General features: G+C 38.1%; 1 protein-coding gene across 5 annotated transcripts in view; it reads right to left on the bottom strand.

The window, feature by feature from the left end:
* The window catches only part of LOC122674907 (putative RNA-binding protein Luc7-like 2), a 54,832-nt gene extending 33,995 nt beyond the window's left edge, over positions 1-20,837 (bottom strand). Inside the window, exons 1-4 of one of the 5 annotated variants that reach the window (XM_043873520.1) lie at positions 20,322-20,837; positions 17,366-17,449; positions 7,541-7,611; positions 5,872-5,966 (exon numbers count right to left, since the gene is read on the bottom strand). In XM_043873520.1, coding sequence (XP_043729455.1) covers positions 5,872-5,966; positions 7,541-7,611; positions 17,366-17,403 — 204 coding nt within the window. In that variant the 5' untranslated portion in view covers positions 17,404-17,449; positions 20,322-20,837. Of the gene's footprint in view, positions 1-5,871; positions 5,967-7,540; positions 7,612-10,301; positions 11,589-14,557; positions 14,660-17,172; positions 17,316-17,365; positions 17,450-20,321 lie in introns of those variants that run through there. The other 4 variants (XM_043873523.1, XM_043873521.1, XM_043873525.1 and 1 more) reach the window with 4 other exon arrangements.
* Between the last annotated feature and the right edge of the window lie 1,003 nt (positions 20,838-21,840).

Genomic DNA, 21,840 nt, shown 5'->3' with positions numbered 1-21,840 from the left:
TCATGTTAACACAAGGGAAGAACACCATTCTAAATGCTAGAGACACAGCACTGAACGAAACGTGTCTGCTCTATGAAATTTACATTCTACTTAGTGACTAAGAAAATTCTGTGCAGGTTTATTTCATATCACTGCTTCTCTAAACTTTCGTGGCTCCTTTAAATTTGTACTATCAAAAACACTTCGGCAGTTGTTAAGTTTAGGTTTGTAGGTATTCAAGGAGCTGACTTGAACCAGGTCTCAAGAGAGAGAAGCAATAAAGGAGTTCTGATTAATAAAAATTTCATTTTGGATAAAACCCAGAACCTACTGGGGACACTGAGGATTTTTGACAACCAGTACTCCCACCCAATCACTTCGAAGAGGCAGATAAAATTTTACCCTATCCCTGTCCCTAAGTATTTCTCCTGGAGTCCGAAGTCAAGCGGGCCTTCGGAAGCATCACTACAAACAAAGCTAGTGGAGGTGATGGAATTTCAGCTGAGCTATTTAAAGTCCTAAAATAAGATGCTGTTAAAGTGCTGCACTCAATATGTCAGCAAATTTGGAAGACTCAGCAGTGGCCACAAGACTGGAAAAGGTCAGTTTTCATTCCAATCCCAAAGAAAGACAATGTCAAAGAATGTTCAAACTACTGCACAATTGCACTCATCTCACATGCTAGCAAAGTAAAGCTCAAAATTCTCCAAGCCAGGCTTCAATAGTACATGAACTGAGAACTTCCAGATGTTCAAGCTGGATATTTAGGAAAGGCAGAGGAACCAGAGATCAAATAGCCAACATCCACTGGACCATAGAAAAGGCCAGAGAGTTTCAGAAAAACATCTACTTCTGCCTTATTGACTACACCAAAGTCTTTGACTATGTGGACCACAACAAATTGTGGAAAATTCTTCAAGAGATGGGAATACCAGACCACCTTACCTGTCTCCTGAGAAATCTGTATGTAGGTCAAGAAGCAACAGTCAGAACCAGACATGGAACAACAGACTGGTTCCAAATTGGGAAAGGAGTACATAAAGGCTGTATATTGTCACCCTGCTTATTTAACTTATATGCAGAGTACATCATGCAAATTGCCGGGCTGGAGGAAGCACAAGCTGAAATCAAGATCGCCGAGAGAAATAATCAGCAACCTCAGCTATGCAGATGACACCACCCTTATGGCAGAAAACAAAGAGGAACTGAAGAGCCTTTTGATGAAAGTGGAAGAGAGTGAAAAAGTTGGCTTAAAGCTCAACATTCAGAAAACAAAGATCATGGCATCCAGTCCCATCACTTCATGGCAAACAGATGGGGAAACAATGGAAATAGTGACAGACCTGATTTTCTTGGGCTCTAAAATCACTGCAGATGGTGACTGTAGCCATGAAATTAAAAGATGCTTGCTCCTTGGAAGAAAAGTTATGACCAACCTAGACAGCATATTAAAAGGCAGAGACATTACTTTGCTGTCAAACGTCTGTCTAGTCAAAGCTATGGTTTTTCCAGCAGTCATGTATGGACATGGGAGTTGGACCATAAAGAAAGCCGAGTACTGAAGAAGGCATACTTTTGAAATGTGGTGTAGAAGACTCTTGAGAGTCCCTTGGACTGCAAGGAAATCAAACCAGTCAATCCTAAAGGAAATCAGTCCAAATATTCATTGGAAGGACTGATGCTGAAGCTCCAATACTTTGGCCACCTGATGCAAAGAAGTGACTCATTGGAAAAGACCCTGATGCTAGGAAAGATTGAAGGCAGGAAGAGAAGGGGACAACAGAGAATGAGAGGGCTGAATGGCATGACTATATGGACATGAGTTTGAGCAAGTTCTGGGAGTTGGTGATGGACAGGGAAGCCTGGCGTGCTGCAGTCTATGAGGTTGCAAAAAGTCAGATATGACTGAGCAACTGAACTGAAGTATTTCTCAAGATCAGCTCTTTACAACGTAAAACATTAAAGAAGCATTTGGATTAAAATAACTCTAAGATTGCTTTGTGGTATAATATACCATGATTATTTGTGAGACATCTGAGAAAGACAATTTCTCTGAATCTTAATTTTTCTATCTATATAAAACGATGGCCTTAAGCTAGAAGACATGATGGCCTGTCAACACTAAAATTATGCTACAGTGAAATCTGTAAGAAAATTAGTAGGGGCCATTTTTGAATTTAGGATAGATGTATTATGAGTATACATTCCCATCCCTGCAGATCTTAGTTTCAATCTCTGATGCCACCTGCTTCAAATTTAATGCCTTCTGTAAATTATTACCATTACATACCTTTTCCCCAGGTTACCAGAAACTAGATGCAAAGATTTTTTTAAGCACTTCAATATCCTTATCTTTCCTTAGGTAATATATGAACCAGAAATAATGTGGTTTATTTTGGTGGAGGGAGGGAGCAGGGGGCGATGACAACTCTTAGGTTTTTTGTTTTGCCTAAATCTGAAAGGGGGTGCTGTTTACTTTATTCATGCTAAAGAGACAACTAAATGGACCAAAGGATGAAAAGAGTGAGACAAACAAAAAGTTCTAGATGAATAGGAAAATAATCCAAGCTTTTGAAATAGAAGGAAATGGCAATCCACTCCAGTATTCTTGCCTGGGAAATCCCATGGACAGAGGAGCCTGGCGGGCTACAGAACATGGGTCACATGGACTTAGCGACTAAACAAACAACTATATTTGTACGTATGTATGTATGTGTGTGTGTAAAACACTGAATCTCTCTGCTGTATACCTGAAACTAATACAACTTTGTAAATCAACTATACTCCAAAAAAATAAAAAAGTTATACCAAAGTACCAGACTAAAGAAAAGTACAATGCTACAGGGGCATTTTCATCAAAGTGAATTTCAAAAATATTCCAAATTGTCAGTTATGAGTATATTTTCAGAAACCATACCCTTTATCTCCAAGTACTCAGTATAAAGTTCAACCTTTTTATAATAATAATAAAGAAAAGCCAGAAAATATATTTCTTTATTATCTTCTGCTAAATAATCTAGACCACTGATGAGTCATATTCTGCTGGAAGTGACAGATCTGAGGAACAATGTCTGGAAAACTAAAAGGCAACTTTCAGTTATAAAACAAACACAAAGCACTATTAAATCAACAGTTACAATTCGGTTCTTTTCATCTTTGATCCAACAGGTCAAAAAAGTATCTTCAACATAGAGAGATGTGAACTATTAGATTCTGTGCCAGAAAAGCATTAGTCCTACAGAGATTGGTTGCTAAAGAAGTCAGAGCTCTGTAATTAAAAACCACATGTACATAGAATAAAGTGCTATAAACAGCCCTTTTTAGTATTATAGTAAGGGTCATGAGACAATCACTCATGGGTGGTTTCAAGTTCTTAAGTTCACCACTCTAGGCAACCTTGGACTGTTAACAAAATTCTAGAGCCAGCCCTGAAAATTTTGCTTAAGAGGCTCATAAGAACGTAACTACATCCTTACATAAATGACAATCTCTTGCCTATTAAGCTGACATAAAGAAGATATGTCTCATATAGAACTTCCCTAACAAGTGCCTTTCGAAGGTCATTCACTATTTTTCATGTGATTCAAAACATCAATTTTAAGCTTCACTGTAAGAAAAATGTTACAAATTAAAATAGTATTTTTCTATCATCAATTTTAAGATGCACATTACAGAGATAAATCCACCAGCAAGAATTTTACAATGAAAGTCTAACACCAACATGATGAAGGATTAAGTATTACCTACAGAGTGTAAGATATAGTGAATAAAACTAGAGCTCAGAAAATTTGGTTTTGGTTCCAGTTTTACTTTAAATCAACAGAACTGAATGATTTTGAATAAATCACTTTACTATCATTAAGGCTAACTATGGAACATATACTCAACAAGTTGTTTTACCCAATATAGAAATAAATGAGTGTAACTGAATTATATAATTATAAAATGCAAAAGCACAACTGTGATGTCAGATTTTTTAATTATTAAATGCCATACCTGAAGAATGTAATAATATGTCAGTCTTGCTATTGCTGGTTTTAAAGTACCAAAAACTTAAATTCTGCCACTTATCAACTAATCTTGTTCACAAAATTCATTTGAAGTGATAATTTATCCATTAAGTATCATTAAGTGTTAAAACAGTAAATGTGAAGAATCAAATACCACCACAGATAACTACAGATAATATAGATTTCAATCATATTATAGCAGAGCAGAATATTTTAATTATGCAAATCCTAAAGAGTAGATATGAAGGTCTAATAGAGATATCTGTCACAGTCCTAATTCAAGCACTGAGAAACCAGCATGCTTGCCTTGTAATATACTGATACTTAAAAAAAAATTAAGTATTTATATATTTTTAAAATGTTAGCACTTCTATTCCTTTTAACTTATATAATATAGTTTCAATGGTCCTTCCTACTGGAAAAAGACAAGTATAGTAGTGTTAGCCGCTCAGTCATGTCCGCCTCTTTGGGACCCCATGGACTGTAGCCCGCCAGGCTCCTCTGTCCACGGGATTCTCCAGGCAAGAATACTGGAGAGGACTGCCATTCCCTTCAGAGGACCTTCCTGACCCAGGGATCGAAACCAGGTCTCCTGCATTGCAGGCAGATTCTTTACCATTTGAGCTACAGGGAAGACCAAAATACTGAAGTGGGTAGTGGTAGTCAGAATACTGGAGTGGGTAGCCTTTCCCTTCTCCAGGGGATCTTCCCAACCCAAGGATCGAACCCAGGTCTCCCACATTGCAGGCAGATTTCTTTATCAGCTGAGCCACAGGGGAAGCCCAAGAATACTGGAGTGGGTAGCCTATTCCTTCTCCAGCAAATCTTCCTGACCCAGGAATCAAACTGGGTCTCCTAAACTGCAGGTGTATTCTTTACCTACTGAGCTATCAGGGAAGCCCTCAAAAGACAGGTTTTTGTTTTTGTTTTTTTTTAATAAAAAATGCCTGGACACCTGTACATTTGGGGTATTTTACTCCTCCTATCAAAAAGACACCACTCACCAAGACCCCACATCTCCACTGCAGGGAATGCGGGTCTCATCCCTCATCAGGGACTAACGTCCCATGTCTTACGGCAGAAGAAGCCATTCCTTTAGACATCTCTAATTAAGGGACATCACTGCTTCTGCAAATGAAGTATGAAATCCTTTCATTTTAGAAAAATGACAAAGTCAGCTAAATATTGAGGCCCTACCAGCCCTCCTCTGCTATCCCTGTGACCAGGCGCTCTTGAAAGTAATCAAATCCAAAACCCAGGTAACCAAATCCTTTGTTCTAAAGGTCCATGATCATGTGATTTATCCACCAAATTAAAAATAATAATACTTTAAGGTAAACTAACATCACTAGATGTAGAATATAAATTAAGTGAGCTTTATGTATTATCAGGAATAAGCAAAATAATAAGTGAGTTTTAACCAACAATACTACTCACAAACTTTACTGTGAATTTAATTACCAACATACTGCTTCACAATAATTTCCACAATACAAATGTGCAGAAATCTTAATGAAAATGTAAACTGTTTTGGATAAAAGTCTACTATGCTCAACACTGAAGCAAACAATTTAAAAAATCATTTACATTATTTCTAAACTAAAAATGTAACTGCTGTATTATAACTGCCTCTTTGTTCCAAATAAATGCTCTAAAGAATGGAAAATATTATAAAGTAAAATAGCAATAATTTCTGTGAGGAATCCCATTATTGCAGAACTAAATAATCAACCTGAATATAATGGATGTAAATTTCTCTGCTAACAAGTGTTTTTTAAAAAAAAATTACTGCATAGTAATTTGACACAAAACTAAGACTTTATCAAGTAGTTTGTTTTTGTAGTATACCAACAATAAAACAATAGATTTAATAAATACATACAGTTCCAGACAGGACATCATGGGGGCAACAGTTGAGAAGGTGACTCTTGCATACTCTGTCATCACTGAATTTGATTCGTTGACGAGTAGTATCTCCTGTAATAGAGGAAAGTTAATAACATTCAAGGTTAGACATTTGGAAAATATGTATTTTCTGAGAGCCCTACTAACACTAGCTTTTTATGTGTGGCTATATACACACATTTATAAATCACCTCAAGAGGGGTTAGTTTATATAATATCCTACAGAAAAACTATTTTAGACAACATGCAGTTGCAGTACGTGTACTGCACATGTAATTCAAACAGTCAAAGTGGGAAAGCAATGCATTCTGTTAAACAGAGTACTTCAGAAAAGCACAGGATTTAGAGCAGGAATGGACCTTAAAGATTATTGAGTCCAACTCCTTTATACTGCAGATGAGAAAACTGAGGACCCAAGAGGTTAAACGACTTGCAGCAGACCCACTAGGAGAATTTCTATTGGTATACGATGTTCCCTATGTTGACACTAAGCACTGATTTATTCTGTAATTATTTACATTAATTGAAAAACATAAAAAGTAATCTTGCAAACATTGCATACACACTGCGAATCCCCACTGAACCCCAGACGCCATTTCTTCCACTATTTTGTTCCAGCTGAAGTGTCTCCCTTTTGCTGCTGGGAGGAGTTAGAGAGGGTAGAATGACGTGTTTAAGAGTGTACAAACCTGGAAGAAGGACTTACACACCAGTCAAACAAAGGCACATTGCCTAAATGAAACATTTAACCTAATGGCTCCAAAGGTTACATACCTCCCAAGTTTTAGGTAGTCTGTGCTATAAATGGCCAAACTGGGTACATTTAAATTTATTCTGTCTTCATTTAACACAATACACCTCCTAGGCAACAGAAGCTTCCGACCTGCTAGTCAAATATGCCTATCTACTCAAAACTTGAAAGAATCTAAGAAAAAGAAAGGTAACTATCTCTAATAACAACAACAAAAAAATAGATGTTAGTTATGATTTTTTTTGCTTCAAATCTCTTTGGGAAGGGGTCACTCTTAAGGATGGTTTCCTCTAAGGAGACTGATAAAGCCCTAGGAAATGAAAGTGTTTTATTTTTAGCCTTATATTGACATAGTCATTGATGAATGAAAACCTACTGGTGAATTACTGAAGCAAGAACTGTTGGTACCAAAACAGACTGTAAATAACACTGTACTAAAACTTTCATCGATGAAGAGATTCAATTGTTTGTTTTTCACATGTGAGTAACAAAAAAGGTTAAAACTTTACCCCTTTCACATGGTATTATTTTAAAGAGCTTAACTCAAAGTCAATTAAATACTATCATTTTTAGGTGAGGTAAGATTTTGTTCAGATTGTTTTAACTTGGTTAAAAAGACTTAAAGAACATATTAATTTGCAATCATGGTTTATAAAACTTTAAGAACAGTAACTTATCGCTAAAACAGCTTCAGAGCAGTTCAACAATAGGTTTTCTAGAGGCTAGTCTCTAGTTAAAGTATGTTATTTTTGACACCACAATTTGGAGTAATTCATTTAGTGTTCACGCCTGCTACTATAATAAAGGTTATTTTGATGGTCCTTTTTTCCTTTTAAACACAACTGCTTTTTGTTCCACATTCATTAACACATCTGAAAAGTTAGTGATAACTCACGGCTCGGCGAATGCGGGGCCTTTCTGACACTCCCTTGCAGATTGAAGTAGGCAGGCATAGATACATTGAACCTTTACAAATAAAACAAGGGGCCAGATTGTTCAGTTTGTATAGAATAGACTCTGCCAGCAATTTCAATACAGCATCTAGAAGTACATGTTGACTGTAAAGATTCTTGTATATGAAAACAAAAGTGAACAAAATCAGGGCTGGTGGGGGGGTGTTTTCTGTGTTTTGACTTAACAAGTATAAACCCTGGAGAAGAATATGACTGATCATAGCTAAAAGTCCAAGGCTGGAGCTCTGTAAAGTGGTCCCTGGGCCAACTGGGTTTTAGAAAAAAATTTTTTATAAAGCAAATTTCATCAAGACTGATCAGGGCCTTAAGCTCATGTCAGACTGGTACTCTGATGAGCTCACATCAGAATGGCAATGCCATTATTAGAGGCTTTTTGCTTCCTCACATGTAAGAAAAAAATATTTTACCTTAAATCTGTACTCAAATTATGCTAAGAAATTTAAACATAAATTTTTGAAGAGGAAAAAAACTTCTAGAAGTCCCCTGCCACAATTATCTAAGCTTTTCAGTAATGCAACAGCAGTATCGTTTCAGTGCTTTGTCAAACTAATGGCTCAAGAATATTTTAAGCCAAGCTTTAGAGTAAAATTAAGATTTTAGAAGTTTTACTAGTTAAGCATGTTGTAAGAAATCACAACATAAATCCAATATTAACATATGTGCCTTGAAGACACTGCTATCAGATAAAATGTAAACAGTTTCAAATATGAATTAAACAAAATTATCCCAAATGAGTTTGGGAATACTAAAAAAAAGTATCAGTTTCTATAAACACCAAAAAGTATTTTTAATTAATCTTCACTGCATATAAATGTCTGCTCTATTTGATAACTGCAGCAAACACAATAAACACAGTTTTCAAACATCAGCCTGCACAGTAATCTTTATAAACAAAGAAATAATAAAATTCCTAATAATTTGAGATAAAAAATGAAAAGGATTAGCAAATGAGTATCTGTCTATTGATATTTTTAAAATTTCACTTAAGAGACCTTAAGGTTAACATTCTAAGATAATTTGGCTATATTACCACGTAGTATTTAATAAATTTATTTGGGCTTATACCATGAAAGTATCATCTGACTAATCAAAGAATTTTAAAATAAAAATACTAGCAATTTTGATTTCTGTCAATATATCTGGCCCAAACCATGTTTTTCAAAAGAAACTAGGTAAAACAGCACTCACTGAAAAACAAAGTTGGGGAGAGGGGCTGTAATTAATAAGGAACAAATATGAACCAAATCTCCTTACAAGAAATTATTTTATTAATCAAATGTACTTCAAATGTACTTTATCTTTGGGGTTTCTGGGTATGTATTCACTATAAAAATAACCTAAGTTAAACAACTGCCCCATTACACTAATACTGGATCCAAATCAAAGAATCAAGCCGACTCCTGAAGATATCCTCTGTGCCAGGCAATGGGTTTACAAAGAGGCATTTAATTAAGACAAGCTCTCTACCCTCAAGGAGCCCATCACTTTCCTAGAGAAAAGAGGGTATTTAAATACAGTAACAACAAAAGGGGGCATGATCCAAGTGCCAAATGAATGTCTATAATGGATGGAATACTATCAAACAGTAGTACTTCAGGAATTCTAAGACTACAATGACCACAAGGACTGAAGAGGTTAGAGGAGGCTTTGTGCAATAGATAGAAGCCATTATTTGAAGGAAAGATAGGACTTAGACCAAAAGAATGGGCAAAGAAGAGCATTCCAAACTGGCATACCATCTTTGACAAAGGAAGGCAAGAAGGTTTGGGAAATCATATCTGGCTTTGGCAAATGGTTTCATGTAGGGCAACAGCAAAGTTGAGGCAAGATTATTTTCAGGGTAAAATCTTGTTTCTTTAATTTCTTCCCCCAGATTTTACATGTGTAAACAAAGAAAAAGCTTAAAAATAATGAGGCAGAGATTAGATCAAGTTAACACAATTTACAACAAAATGCCCTACCCATAAAAACATGGCAGACTCTCTTCTCTATAACCTCCATGATGCTAATTAATTAGGCTCTGTAGATAACCATAATGGTAAGGATTGAGATTAAAACCTTGATTTAGAACTTTGAAAGAAAAAGTGTTCTTCATTTTAAAGGAAGCACCAAAATTTCTATTTTTTCTACCAAACAACTAACTTCAGAGTAACCTCTCTCTGTTCCTCAACCCCCTCAAGGGCTTCATGAATCCTAACCCATGTTTGGGAACAACTAAGTCACAGGTGTACAATAAAAACTAGAATGCACGTTGTTCCTCTTAAACAATGTTCCTCAGTAACATTAATGGAACCTGAGGTGCTACCAAAGCAACTTCACTCAGGGAATATGGACAGGTCACTCTCAAAAGGCGACTTCTGTCCAAACTACTCAAAAGCTGCTATTCTCAAAATCCCCTTCAATCTGTAGGGAGAAAAAGCTAGGCCCACTGTAAATCCCAACACTGCCACTATATGGTCCTGCCTCGTCTGAAACAGACTTGCATTTAAACTGCAGTAGTAACACTTAAAATTTTGGCCTATATGGTATCTAACATCATTTTACATGGTGCATGCTATTTCCCCAATATCCACCCCCTCCCTTCCAGTGCCAACCACCCTCTCCCTCCCATACAAACAATAAATCAAATCAATTTTCATAGATTTAGGTGCTATTTTTAAAAACATCAAAATTTTACTTTACCCATTCTCTCCGATGCTCCCTGTATTTTTTTAAGCTGTGAGTGGATGACCATGCTATGTGATCAACAACTGTGAAGGCTAAGCAAAAGTGAACTGAGTTTAGTATTGTAATTTCAAAAGAACCTTAAAGCTTGTAATATTTGACATATATAATGGTATGCAGAATCCTTATTTTACTGCATTTTATCAGGCATTAATGGCAAGCAATTTATAAAAACAACTAATTAGTATTTCTTTTGTACAGAATTAGCTTAAAGCTTAGCTTAGAGAAAACAGAGGGAAAAACTCAACAGCACACAAAGCAAACAGAAGCATCCTAGTTTAGAAACGGGGCCAAGAGGGGAAAAGCTCTCCCACGTTCTCTGATGTGACAATCAAATCCTTCCCCTCCCCACAGGTATACTTGTTGGGGCCCTGTGTCTCTGTTGGCTGGGGCAGAGTAGGCTTACTCCCTCTGGAATAAATGCCATACTCTTTCAGTGAAAGAAAAGCCAGAGCTAGAAAGAGCGGTGAATAAGCTCTAAGTTTCTTTCTTTTTTTTTTTTTTTGCTTTAAGTTTCTTTAAGCTTAAAGTTTCTTATTTCCCGTGCCCTCAAATCTTCACATGTTCCACCTTATTACCATTTCTTACAACATAAGCTATGAGTCCGCAGAACGTGGAAACTATATAAAGACCAATTTCTAATCTAGTGCAGAGCACAGGAAGAGACCTGTCCTGTGTTAGTAAACACTCATCTTCATGTTTTTGTGAAACTCTTAGGTCTTCTTGTGGAACCAATAGCTACTGCTGCACAGTAACTGTTACAGTAAAGAACAACATTGACCTTTTTTTACAGCTTTCTCCATCAGTCTCACCAACTCCCCTAACTTCTCCCACCTACCTTTGTTGTTCCTTTAGCCTGAAGCTCATCTATAACCTAAATTTAGCCTAAAGCGCACCTATAAGAATGCTTTTAAAATAATCTTCAAAGAAAAAACTCATTACTCCATTTACCTTGTTAATAAATACACTGTTTAATTCATCATATATTTATACACTACAAAGTGTAAGTTCATTTTATGAAAGCATTCACTACCAGGTCTTAAAATAATGATCATTGATGCTTTGAAAATATTTAATATGACCTGGTACATATGAAACTTTCCAGGAACATATTTATTATGTAAGGAAAGGAAAGAAAAAAGACTCAAAGATGGCAGAAGGAAAAACTAATGAGGGCATTTTCCCTTCCAAATGTAGTATCAAGTCATTTCTAACAGAACTTAGGAAATCACACTGAATACTAGTAGAGGCTTTCCTTTCCCCTAGAAAAATCCAAAAAATAAGGGTATTAAAAGGCTAGCCCTCCTAATTCTTTCATATGGTTTATCATCACAAATAGGTACTTGTATCACCCTCACCATCATATTCCCCATGACAAGCCCATTTTTAAAATGCAATGCCCACTGTGGAAGAAATTTCCAAGACAAGTTCGTTCTTGCTGAATATCAAAGACAAATAATGCTAAAAGAATTTTTCAAATTTTCCTGTCTATTTGTCTGTGAAAATCCATATAAAAATATTATAAGGAATGAAACAGAGAAACAGCCTTGTAACAGGAGAAAAAGCTTAGGGTCTTTAAGAGCTAAAAGAATGGTAAAGGAAATGTTCAAAAATAAATACTAAAGTAGCTGCATTCCAAGAATTCTATCCCACCCCTTGCCACAATCCTGTTTTCTCATTATAAAGCAGAGTCTTGGCCACTGGCAGGGGTCAGAGCCATCACACTTCCGCCAGGGGATGTATGCTTTAGGAAATCAACATGTTGCTCCTCTTAGATCTAAGGCACACAATAGAAGTGTGTCTTGAATAAATAGTTATCCACAAATGTAGTCCTAAAAGTGGATTACATATACTTTGTTTTATGGTATATGCCATTAAGGGAAGTCAATTATTAAAAAGTTGTAGCTTGCTAAATTTTATATTTTGATGCTTACTTCAGAGCTGCAATTCTGACACAGTAACACTCATACTCTGGATATCTGGTGCCTTCTATCATCCGCAACGTTTTATACACAAAATTAGAAGTAACAAAAGCTATCTCTGACTATGAAGAAATAGCTGAAAAGAGCAGAAGAAAAAGTATTTGGCAGATCTGTCTATTAATGAGGCAAGTTTTCAATGGTTGGTGATTGCTATAAAAGCTAAGCAGAGTCTCCCCAAATCTAAAACAAAGTAAAGAAACAAAAATGGAAAAGAAATGAGAATATCAAAGGACAGAAGTGACAGACAACCCAATGATAAAGGAATTTAAAATGAAAAAACAGATTAGCATGAAGGAGACTGAGCCTTGTAAGTACTGAAACAACACAGAAGAAAATCCACTGACATATTCACAAAAAATGCCTTTGGGGGAAAGGACTAAAACAGTGAAGGAGAACCTAAGAGACTTCATTTGTAACACTTTTTTTTTTTTTTAAGGGAAACTTACAAAACATTTGTTCAGTCTTAAGAGATGTTTGGCAGTCTTTTTTATTTTTAACATTTTTTCAAAATTAGATATCTATATATGTAATCAGCATACAGAATTTATCACTTACTGTACCTCTTCACTCCCTACTAGACTTTCAGTCCATCTAGGGTCAGAGTCTTATGTCACTACTTTATTGCAGAGTCAAATGACAAAAGCAGCAAATATGTCCATAATCTCTAAGAAAAAGAAAGCAAGAAAAATCTGAAGTAACCCAGCAACCTAGGGATATTCAGGTTCTAGTTGCACCAACAATTACTACATCCTAAAACACATCAGCCGGTATCAGAATACCATGTCTGGGGAAGTATTCCCTGTAATATTATGAGGCAAATTAAATCATTTTATTTATCCTCATACCAGAATTTCTGAAAATACATGGTTTCTAAAATCTGAGGGGAATCAACTTTTCCTTATTAAGCATGCCCTGACGGTTCCCTGCCCATAATGCAGAATCACAGCACTTCTCCCCGGTTTCTAGTCCATGAGTTTTCTTTGACAAATAGCCAGCACCTTTTCACAATCCCACTGTGAAACAGGCTGGTGAAATCCTGCAGAAATACTGACCACCACAGACCGGAACATTAATGGAGAGGTAAGATCAAGCTAAATAGGCAATTTCATCCTAGAAGTCTGAATGGATCTCTCTAGGGACTTCTATATCGGTCCATCTTATGGGTGTGTATTTCTATTTCTAAGGAAAAGTCATTTCTACTTAGGGGCTTAGATATGTACAGTTCAAACAGCTTTCCTTCCATGTAAGGAACTAGAACTGCATTTCCTAAAGTACAGAATTTGTACAAAAAGTGATTTTTAGCTGTTACATAATTTCACCAGCATGACATTTTGAACACCACTCTATCACTTAGTAGTGATAAGTCAGGAAAAAAGTTCCCACTTACTGCCTAGTATGTGTCTAATTAATACATCTAACGAGCTCTAATTTTCAGCACAGGTAAATGACAACAGAATCTAGTTTTCTCTTATAACACCATGTTGTTTTCACTGTATTTATTTTTCTGGTGACATAAGCTTTCACTTTAAAGTTAAATTTTCAGAAAGTGAGTTGACAATTAAAAATGTTAAAACAGGGTAAAAAATAGTAAAGTGATATATGTGACTAACATTTGGGAAACATTTATCTAGAACAGGGTTTCTCAAGCTTTCAGTGTGCATCAGAGTCACATGGAAGGCTTCTTAAAACACAAATGGCATGCACCCAACCCCAGAACTTCTAATTTGGTAGGCCTGGAGTGGTAGGTCCAAGAATCTGTATTTCTAAGAAGCTCCCAGGTGATGCTAAGGTTGATCAGGCACCACACTTTTGAGCAACACTGATCTAGAACAACGGTCAACATGCTTTTTCTTAAAGGGCCAGATGGCAAATACTTTAAACTTACCAGCTTTATATCTCTGCTGCAAAGCAAAGCAGCCATAGACCATATATACACAAATGGGCACAACTGTGTTCCAACAAAACTTTATTTACAAAAAGCGAGTGGGCCACAGTGCCGACCCTGATCTAAAACACACCCTCAAGAGACAGAGAAGAGTATAATGTTTAACATAGCAGTAGGACAGAATATAGAAGCCGCCAAACAGCAAGGTACATACACTATAGATACTATTCATAAACATCTAACCAATTTTATTGAAAGGAAAAGCTTTGTAAAGTTTAACTCTGAAAGAGAAAACTGATGTCTGCAGAAAACTGAGGTCTCAAGAAAATAAAAACAAAACAATTTACCATGCATTCAGGAGACATGACAAAAGATTCAGCAAGGGCAGCTGGTTAAATTCTTTTCATGTAGAATCACAGAGGTCAAACATCATTGCACATGGTTCACAACTAAATTAGAACATAAGGATCAGTATCTAGTGAGTGCTTTTTTAAGAAAAAAGTTTTAAAGACTCCTTTCTCTAGCCCATGTTAAATAGCCAAATATAACATTTATTCAGCTGACTGAGTTACATGTTATTTTCTTCTAATGGCTTTGACTTTTCAAGTCTTAAGCTACTTAGTTAAAACACAAAACTGTAGCTAATTTCAGAGTTTTTATCAACTACTTTTCTCTACATCCTCAATAATCTTACATAACTGATTAAATGATCAAATGGCCTTGCCTTCTAATTTCTATCCTAGCAGCTGCTAGTGTATGAGAACTTAAACTAGAAAGGAACAGAAAGACTTTTGCAGGTGCTGAATCCATAAGATTCCTGTCATAAACTTACCCTTCCTCCCACTCCCTCACTCTTTCTCCAGCAAAATGTTCCAACTTTCTTCATCTTCTTACCTACAATTCTGCCATACACTGATTATTAAGTTGGGCAGTACAGTCATGTATGTGTCCTCAATGAATATACTAACAGTCCTGAGCTTTTAGGATTCCGTCCATTTTAAGCACCTTTCTGAAATTCCATTCTTGAAGAGTACCTGTCTCATTTATCTAGCCTTGCCCACAGTTTTAAGCCCTCTGCCTATCCTTGCAACCCCGAATTTGCCTGAAACTCTAGCAACTCCGAGGTTTAATATTTATATGAACCACCTGGTACTGAACACTGACTCACTAACCCTCACCCACATCCATGGCAGCTTACTTGCCTTTAACTTCCTGCTACCCATCTTAAAGATGGAGCTCACTAACATTTATTCCTATATGACATCTTAAACAAACCAAATCAAAGTATTTACTTGCTGCTTATAAAGCTTATGCACTGATAGACAAAATGATCTCTTTGGCTTTTATTTTTTTACCCAAAGCAAAGAAATGTTTCAGAAGCACAGGTTTCCTTGAGGAGAGCTAAACTGTAGAAAATCCAAGAACAATGCAGAGTTGTAGGAGGTAATATTATTATTGTTTTCTGAGTTGTACTGTAGTCAGAAATATCATTCAGAGTTCAAAACTAGTTTTTTTTAAATGAATTCACTATGTGGGTGTTAACAGTTTTCAGTGTTTTGATATGCTTGGACCTCTGATAAAATCCTATATTTACTAAAACTGTTTAACTTTATGTTTAACTATTTAATGTTTGTTAAATTTTCTTAAAATATCAAAAGAATTCACAAGCTCTAGAATTAGATATATCCCATTATTATTTCAAAAAATGTGTGCTTACACATTAAAGGCTATGCCTCCTTCACTTAAAATGAATAATCCAAGTGGAATAGAAGAATGATTTACAACTGACCAAGAAATAAATGATCCATTATGTTAATGAGAGAAAATGAGGAGAAAATGCTCTCGATGTTGATGACAACTCAAGGAACACAGATTACAGTCAAGGTGATTTTATGAAGAAAATCCACTGACGAGAACACTAAAATCTTTGATTCAATATTTATTTTGAAGAAAAGCAGCGTGGTCATACTGTCCTATATGTTCAACAGTTACGTATCACTAGTACCAGGAACAAATAACTGATTTTCTGAACTGCATTTTTCTGATTATCTCCTAGGGTGCATGTCCCTTTAACTTTACATCCTGTAAGATACAACCACCATACAATATAAATGACCAGCAAAAATATTTAATTATGGTTAATGTACTCTGTTAACTGAGAAAGTACATCATAGGTTCAGAAAGATTATCATCCAAAACAGCTAAAATTACCTGAAAGTTTTAACTTGCCCTGAACATTCCCTAACCATAATGGACAACAAATGATGCTGTAAAATTCTAATCTATATTCTGAGCCCTATAGTCTACTGGTTGTTTTTGAAGGCAGATTGCTATTTCTGGCCTGATATAACCTTTCAGAGATGGACTCTGTTCCCATTTAAGAGTTATAAGCAATTTAAGAGGTATGGAATCCTTAAAACTACCTTCTGTAACTTCCCTAGTTGCTAAACTTAGAAAGTAATCTAAATATACACCCTCAATTTTGTTTAACTCCTATCCCTCAAATATTGCAAGACCTTTCTGGGGTCAGGACTAGAGACCTCTCATAAGTAAACCATACTTGCTGGCAAAAGGGCTTTAGCTAAGGGACACCCTTTCAATTAAACCAACAGAACAAAAATGACTAGTCTGTGTGAGGACACTAGATTCCTCCAATCATCACACGGACAATTCAACTGAACCGCTATTTGACTTTTCCTGTGTTGCTTCTCCTTTTTAAATGGAATATTTTGGGGAAAACAAATTATCCCTCTCTTTTCTGTTACTGCTAACAACTAAAACAAAGTATTTATAAAATTTAATGTATCTTAAGATACTAATATCTACCTATGGTTTCTTCCTTTTAAAAAATTTAAAATATACTTATTTGTCAACATTTTTGAGGATAACATAAGAAATTACTTGGCTTCTCATTTAACAAAGTATAGATTTAACTTGAGGCAAAAAAGGTTAAGTGACTTACCCAAGGTTACAATTAGAGGTACAGCTGGGGCTAGAAACCAGGTCTCCTGAGTCTCAGCCCAGTGCTCTTTTCCTTAGCCCATGATGCCTTATCAGAAAAATCCAAATACAGTCAGACCCCCAGTTACATGGGTATGAGTTACACTGATTCACATATACAAACTTTATATAGTGTGACCAATGTTTCAACTCACGCGGTACCCTGCTTCCATTTATGCAGTATGCCAGGCATCGGCACGATTTTCAGTGGCACACAGGCGGTTGCCACCACCAGGGCCCTAGGCAAAATTGCAAAGAAGGCAAAGTTTGTCTTTGGCCCTCCCACTTCCCTTATGCATTCCTCTCCCACCTCCTGGTCATCCCCCTGCCCAGCCTCCCAGCGCGATCATGCTGCCCTCTGGTTGTTCAAAGCCTCCCACTTCCACCATTCACCCAGGACTGTCCTTTCTGGAAGTGCCCAGTGATCCAAAATTACCTCGCCTTTTCCCTACTAAAAGTCCCTCTTCTGAGAATTTCAGTAAAGTTTTGGTCATCTACATGATTAACTGACTTAAGTAATTCCAAGTTACATTTAACAGCCAAATCTCCAAGGAGTTTATAAAGGAACTAATTAAAAATTCTGATTTGGGGGCGGGAAAGAGGAAATAAATCCTCCTTAGAGGGACAAAGGAGGTACAGGTGCCCTGGCTCCCTGCGCCACTTCAGACTCCCTCACAGACAGCACTCTAAGGGCAGAGGGGGGGTTACTGCCACCCTGACAAAAAGGCAGTGGCTGCTTCAGAGTCAGTCTCTGGGGTTAAAAAAAAAAATTGGACACAGCTGCTTTAAATACTCTCCTACCTACCTTCTCCATCTCTCTCCCACCCCTTGGACCCCACTTCCACTTCTTAGTAACCATTCCCTTAAGCTGTTCCTGTGTCCAACACAAAGCTTCCCATTATATAATTTCAAATTACATGGTGTTATTCAGGAAGGCGTCCATATTCCCTATCCCTGGATAACTTGAAGTTGACTGAACACTTAAAAAAAAAATCCTAATTATTTGAAGGTCCTGGATAAGATGAGTATATAAACTCATTAACTATGTGGTAAGAAGGAAAAGTATGCTCTGATTCCTATGTACATAAAAGAACTAATCTGGGTATCTAAAAAACATTCTCCTTGTAAGTAGTATGTTTCTTACTTCTAGCCCAACACAGCAGTGAAAATCCAGTCATTTCAGCTAAAATAGTATCGTGGACTTGTAAACATGAGTTCATGGGTAAATCCTCTTAGTCTGGAGGCAAAAAAAAATCCAGTAACAGACACATAAAAATATAAATTTATCTGTATACAAAGCAGAGTGGATTTTAAGAAACGCAAGTTTCTGCGGATTACACACATAGGAAAAATATGTATGTATGTATATATGTGTGTGAGTACACACACACACACACACATATTTTAATTCAGTTTTACAATAGTAGATTGCAGTCTAGTTTGGAAATTTATCAGGTGATAATAGTTGCTTTGATCCAGCTGCCCTACCAGTAAAATTAGGAAACTAAATCCATGAGGAAGGTACCAAAAATGGCATCCAACTAGGATTAATAGGATCGTGTAAACTATGTCTTAAGTAAAATGATTTCTATAATTTTACTACAAAGATTAGTTATTCTGTTAGTTAAAATCCTGAATTAAGCCCCTTCTCAATACCATCTTCAAAATGGAAAAGGAGCAATGTTAAATAAACGCTACAGTTATAAAAACCACTCTAACCTAAAAGTGAAAAATGTTAACTGATAGAAGTTTCTCCAGTGGCATTTTTAATTAATGCTAACTTTCAAGGGTTTACTACATAAATAAAATTCATTTCCTTCCCAATCTTCCTCTTCTCTATACACAACCACAAGTAGGTTTGCGATCTACACCTACTTTTCCATACGTTCTAAGAAGAAAAGTTCCAAATATGGGTTTTTATTAAAACTGAATTATGAACACTGATAAACCATGCAAATTATGTACTGCTAAAAACATTTGAATTCAATGAAATGTTTTAAATCTACTCACATTTTGCTGCAAAGCACTCAAGGAAATTCTAACAGCAACTGCTCAAAAGTTAAGAGTGTGCCTTTTCTCTTACATCAAACAACTTAAGTAACTTGTCAAGAAAAAAGCATTGGTTTAATGGCTAAGAAACTATTTGCCTGAACAAGCAACATACAAAAATGAGCAAGTATTGGCTTTGTTTCTAACAAAGTAGTGGACTAGACCCTTCCTCCATATTAGCATGGGCTTCACTCGAATTTCAAAGAGTGTATTACTAATTACCATCATCAAAAAAGCAACAGCATTTCGTCTTACCTAGAAATTCTCTATGACAAAAAGATACCCAGTCATTAGTGGTTCTTTGTACAAACACTAACCTAAGCGCCTAAAAGCATCGTTGTTTCCCTCAATTTTACTTCACTGGGCACCACATTTTCAAAATGGTTCTATTCGGGGCACATGCAAAGTTCGTCAATATTTACTGAACAAAGCTTCTATTAAATTGTCTAACAAAATGGAGGTCTCTCGGAAAAAAACAGGCCGTAACATTCTTTTCACAAAATGGGCCAAACACACCCGCTTCAGGAAACCATGGTTTGGGTCAGATTTTCCCATAAGAATGGTGGTTTCATCTCTGGGACTGGATTCTAGGAAAGATTTTCTCCGGACCCAGGTAAAGGGGTGGAGGGTGGGGACCATTTCTCTCTGGATACTCCGCAGGGCGGCGGCGAGGGCTGATCCCACAGCTTTGGGTTAAGGAATTAGTTCAGGGGGCGGAGGCCTTAGCGGTCCGTAGGTACCTAATCAGCGACAAGGCAGGCCGCCCGACTACGCATGAGAGACGTGGGCTCTCCCGTCCCAGCCAAGTCAACACTCGAGAGCTCAAACTCTCCTTTCAGGCTCCAGGCCCCGCCTGACCCCATTGGCAGCAATTCCCGCCAATCCGCTCGGTCGCCGCCCCCCGGGCCCGCCTGCCCAGCCCTCATTGGATGGGACGGGAGCCGGGACCTCGTGTTACCAATCTGGGAGCCCCTTACTCAGCCACACACACAAGCCCAGGTGCGCCCGCGGAGCCCCTTCCCCATCCCTTTCCCCACCCCCAGGGCACTGGCAGAGACTTACCGTCCCGGGAGGTGCCCATCAACTGGTCCAGCATCGCGCGCATCTGGGCCTGCGCCGACATGGCGGCGGCGTAGCGGGCGGGCGGGCGGGGGTGGGGCGCAGAAAGGGCCCTTTCGGGCGGGGGGGACAAGGGGAAGGGGTGGGGGGAGCTGAGACGCTTGTCTCTGTCGCCGCTGCCTCGAGACGTGCGGAAAAGAAGCCGGAGGGGTTGCAGGAGAGTCCGGGCTGCGGCTCCTCACGACGACGCGTACGTGGAAGTCAGCAGCCCCCGAAAGCGACCCTCGTTCCCTCTCTTTCCGTCGGTTCCTGGGACGGAAGCAATACCGGCTAAGCAAGCTCTCGTCTCCAACACCGCCACCCGCCAGAAGACGTCAGCCCCCCCCTCCAAGTTCTGACGCCGCTCGCCGCCACCGTCGCCGCGACGTGAGCGCGCACGCTCCTCGCGCTTGGTCGTTTCCCGCGGGGCCTCCACCAACTGGCGTCTAACTGTATTCGCTCCGCCCGCCCCGCAAGGGGCGGGGGTTCCACCCTAACGTCTCTCGGGCGCGTGCACGCCGGCCTCTCCCGCCCCTGCCTCCAGATCTCGCGAGACTCGGGTGCCTCAAACCGGATCCGCCCCGGGCGCGAAACCTCGCTCTCCCGGCTGCGGGTCCGCTAGGGCTTCGCCGCACGGTGTGCTGGCGAGCCAGACCCAAGTTAGCCAGTGGGCCAGAGCGTTAGCCAGAGTCGAAAGTAAGTAGAAACCGCATCTGGCATTTCGACGGAGGTTAGCAGCGTTAGCAGCTATTATGGGCGTATTCCTGACAATACTCTTTGACCTGACCAATTAACTTGTTTTCACAGACCCAGGGGCCTGTAATCATGTAGACTCAACCCTTTTCTCATTGTGACCCGACTCTCTACGAAAGAAGCCCTGGAAATCTGACAGCTGGGTCGTTTTCCTTAACCTATGCAGAGAGGCTTTAAGCCGCCCAACTGGACTAAGTTAGGTTCAGGAAATAACGCCTGAAGTTAATACACTAGGAGCAGGCCATCCAACCCATTCGGATTTATCATCGTTACTTATATAGCAGGAAGCTGTTAGCCTAAATTAGAAGCTATAAAAATTAAGCAGTATTCTAAGAAAGGAAAGGAGGTCATCTTGTAGAGAATTTTTTTTTCCTACTTGATAGCTAAATTTGAAGGATGAGGCCTTTTTGGTATATCAGCTTTAACAATGGAAAAGAAAGCCGGTGGGTTGGGTTAGCTTAGCCATCACCCTGCGTTCCAGACGTAGGTGGATGGATTCCTAACTGTGGGACCTTCAGTGCTTTTTTTAATTAAATCTCAACCTCCGATGAAGTTATACGTATGTGAGGACTAAATGAGCTCACAGAAAATACCTATCCCGGAGCCTTGTTTTAACCTTTATTGTAAAATAATAATTCCTTAAGACGAGACACAGGTACTTTGAAAAGGAAATAATGGTGAAAATTTTTGTTGCATTAAAATGTTAAATACATTGCCTTTGAACTTTATT

Source organism: Cervus elaphus, chromosome 18 (assembly GCF_910594005.1).
Source record: "Cervus elaphus chromosome 18, mCerEla1.1, whole genome shotgun sequence".
Taxonomy (NCBI): domain Eukaryota; kingdom Metazoa; phylum Chordata; class Mammalia; order Artiodactyla; family Cervidae; genus Cervus; species Cervus elaphus.
The sequence above is the reverse complement of the archived record's forward strand: the minus strand, read 5'-3'. Positions and strand labels throughout refer to the sequence as shown.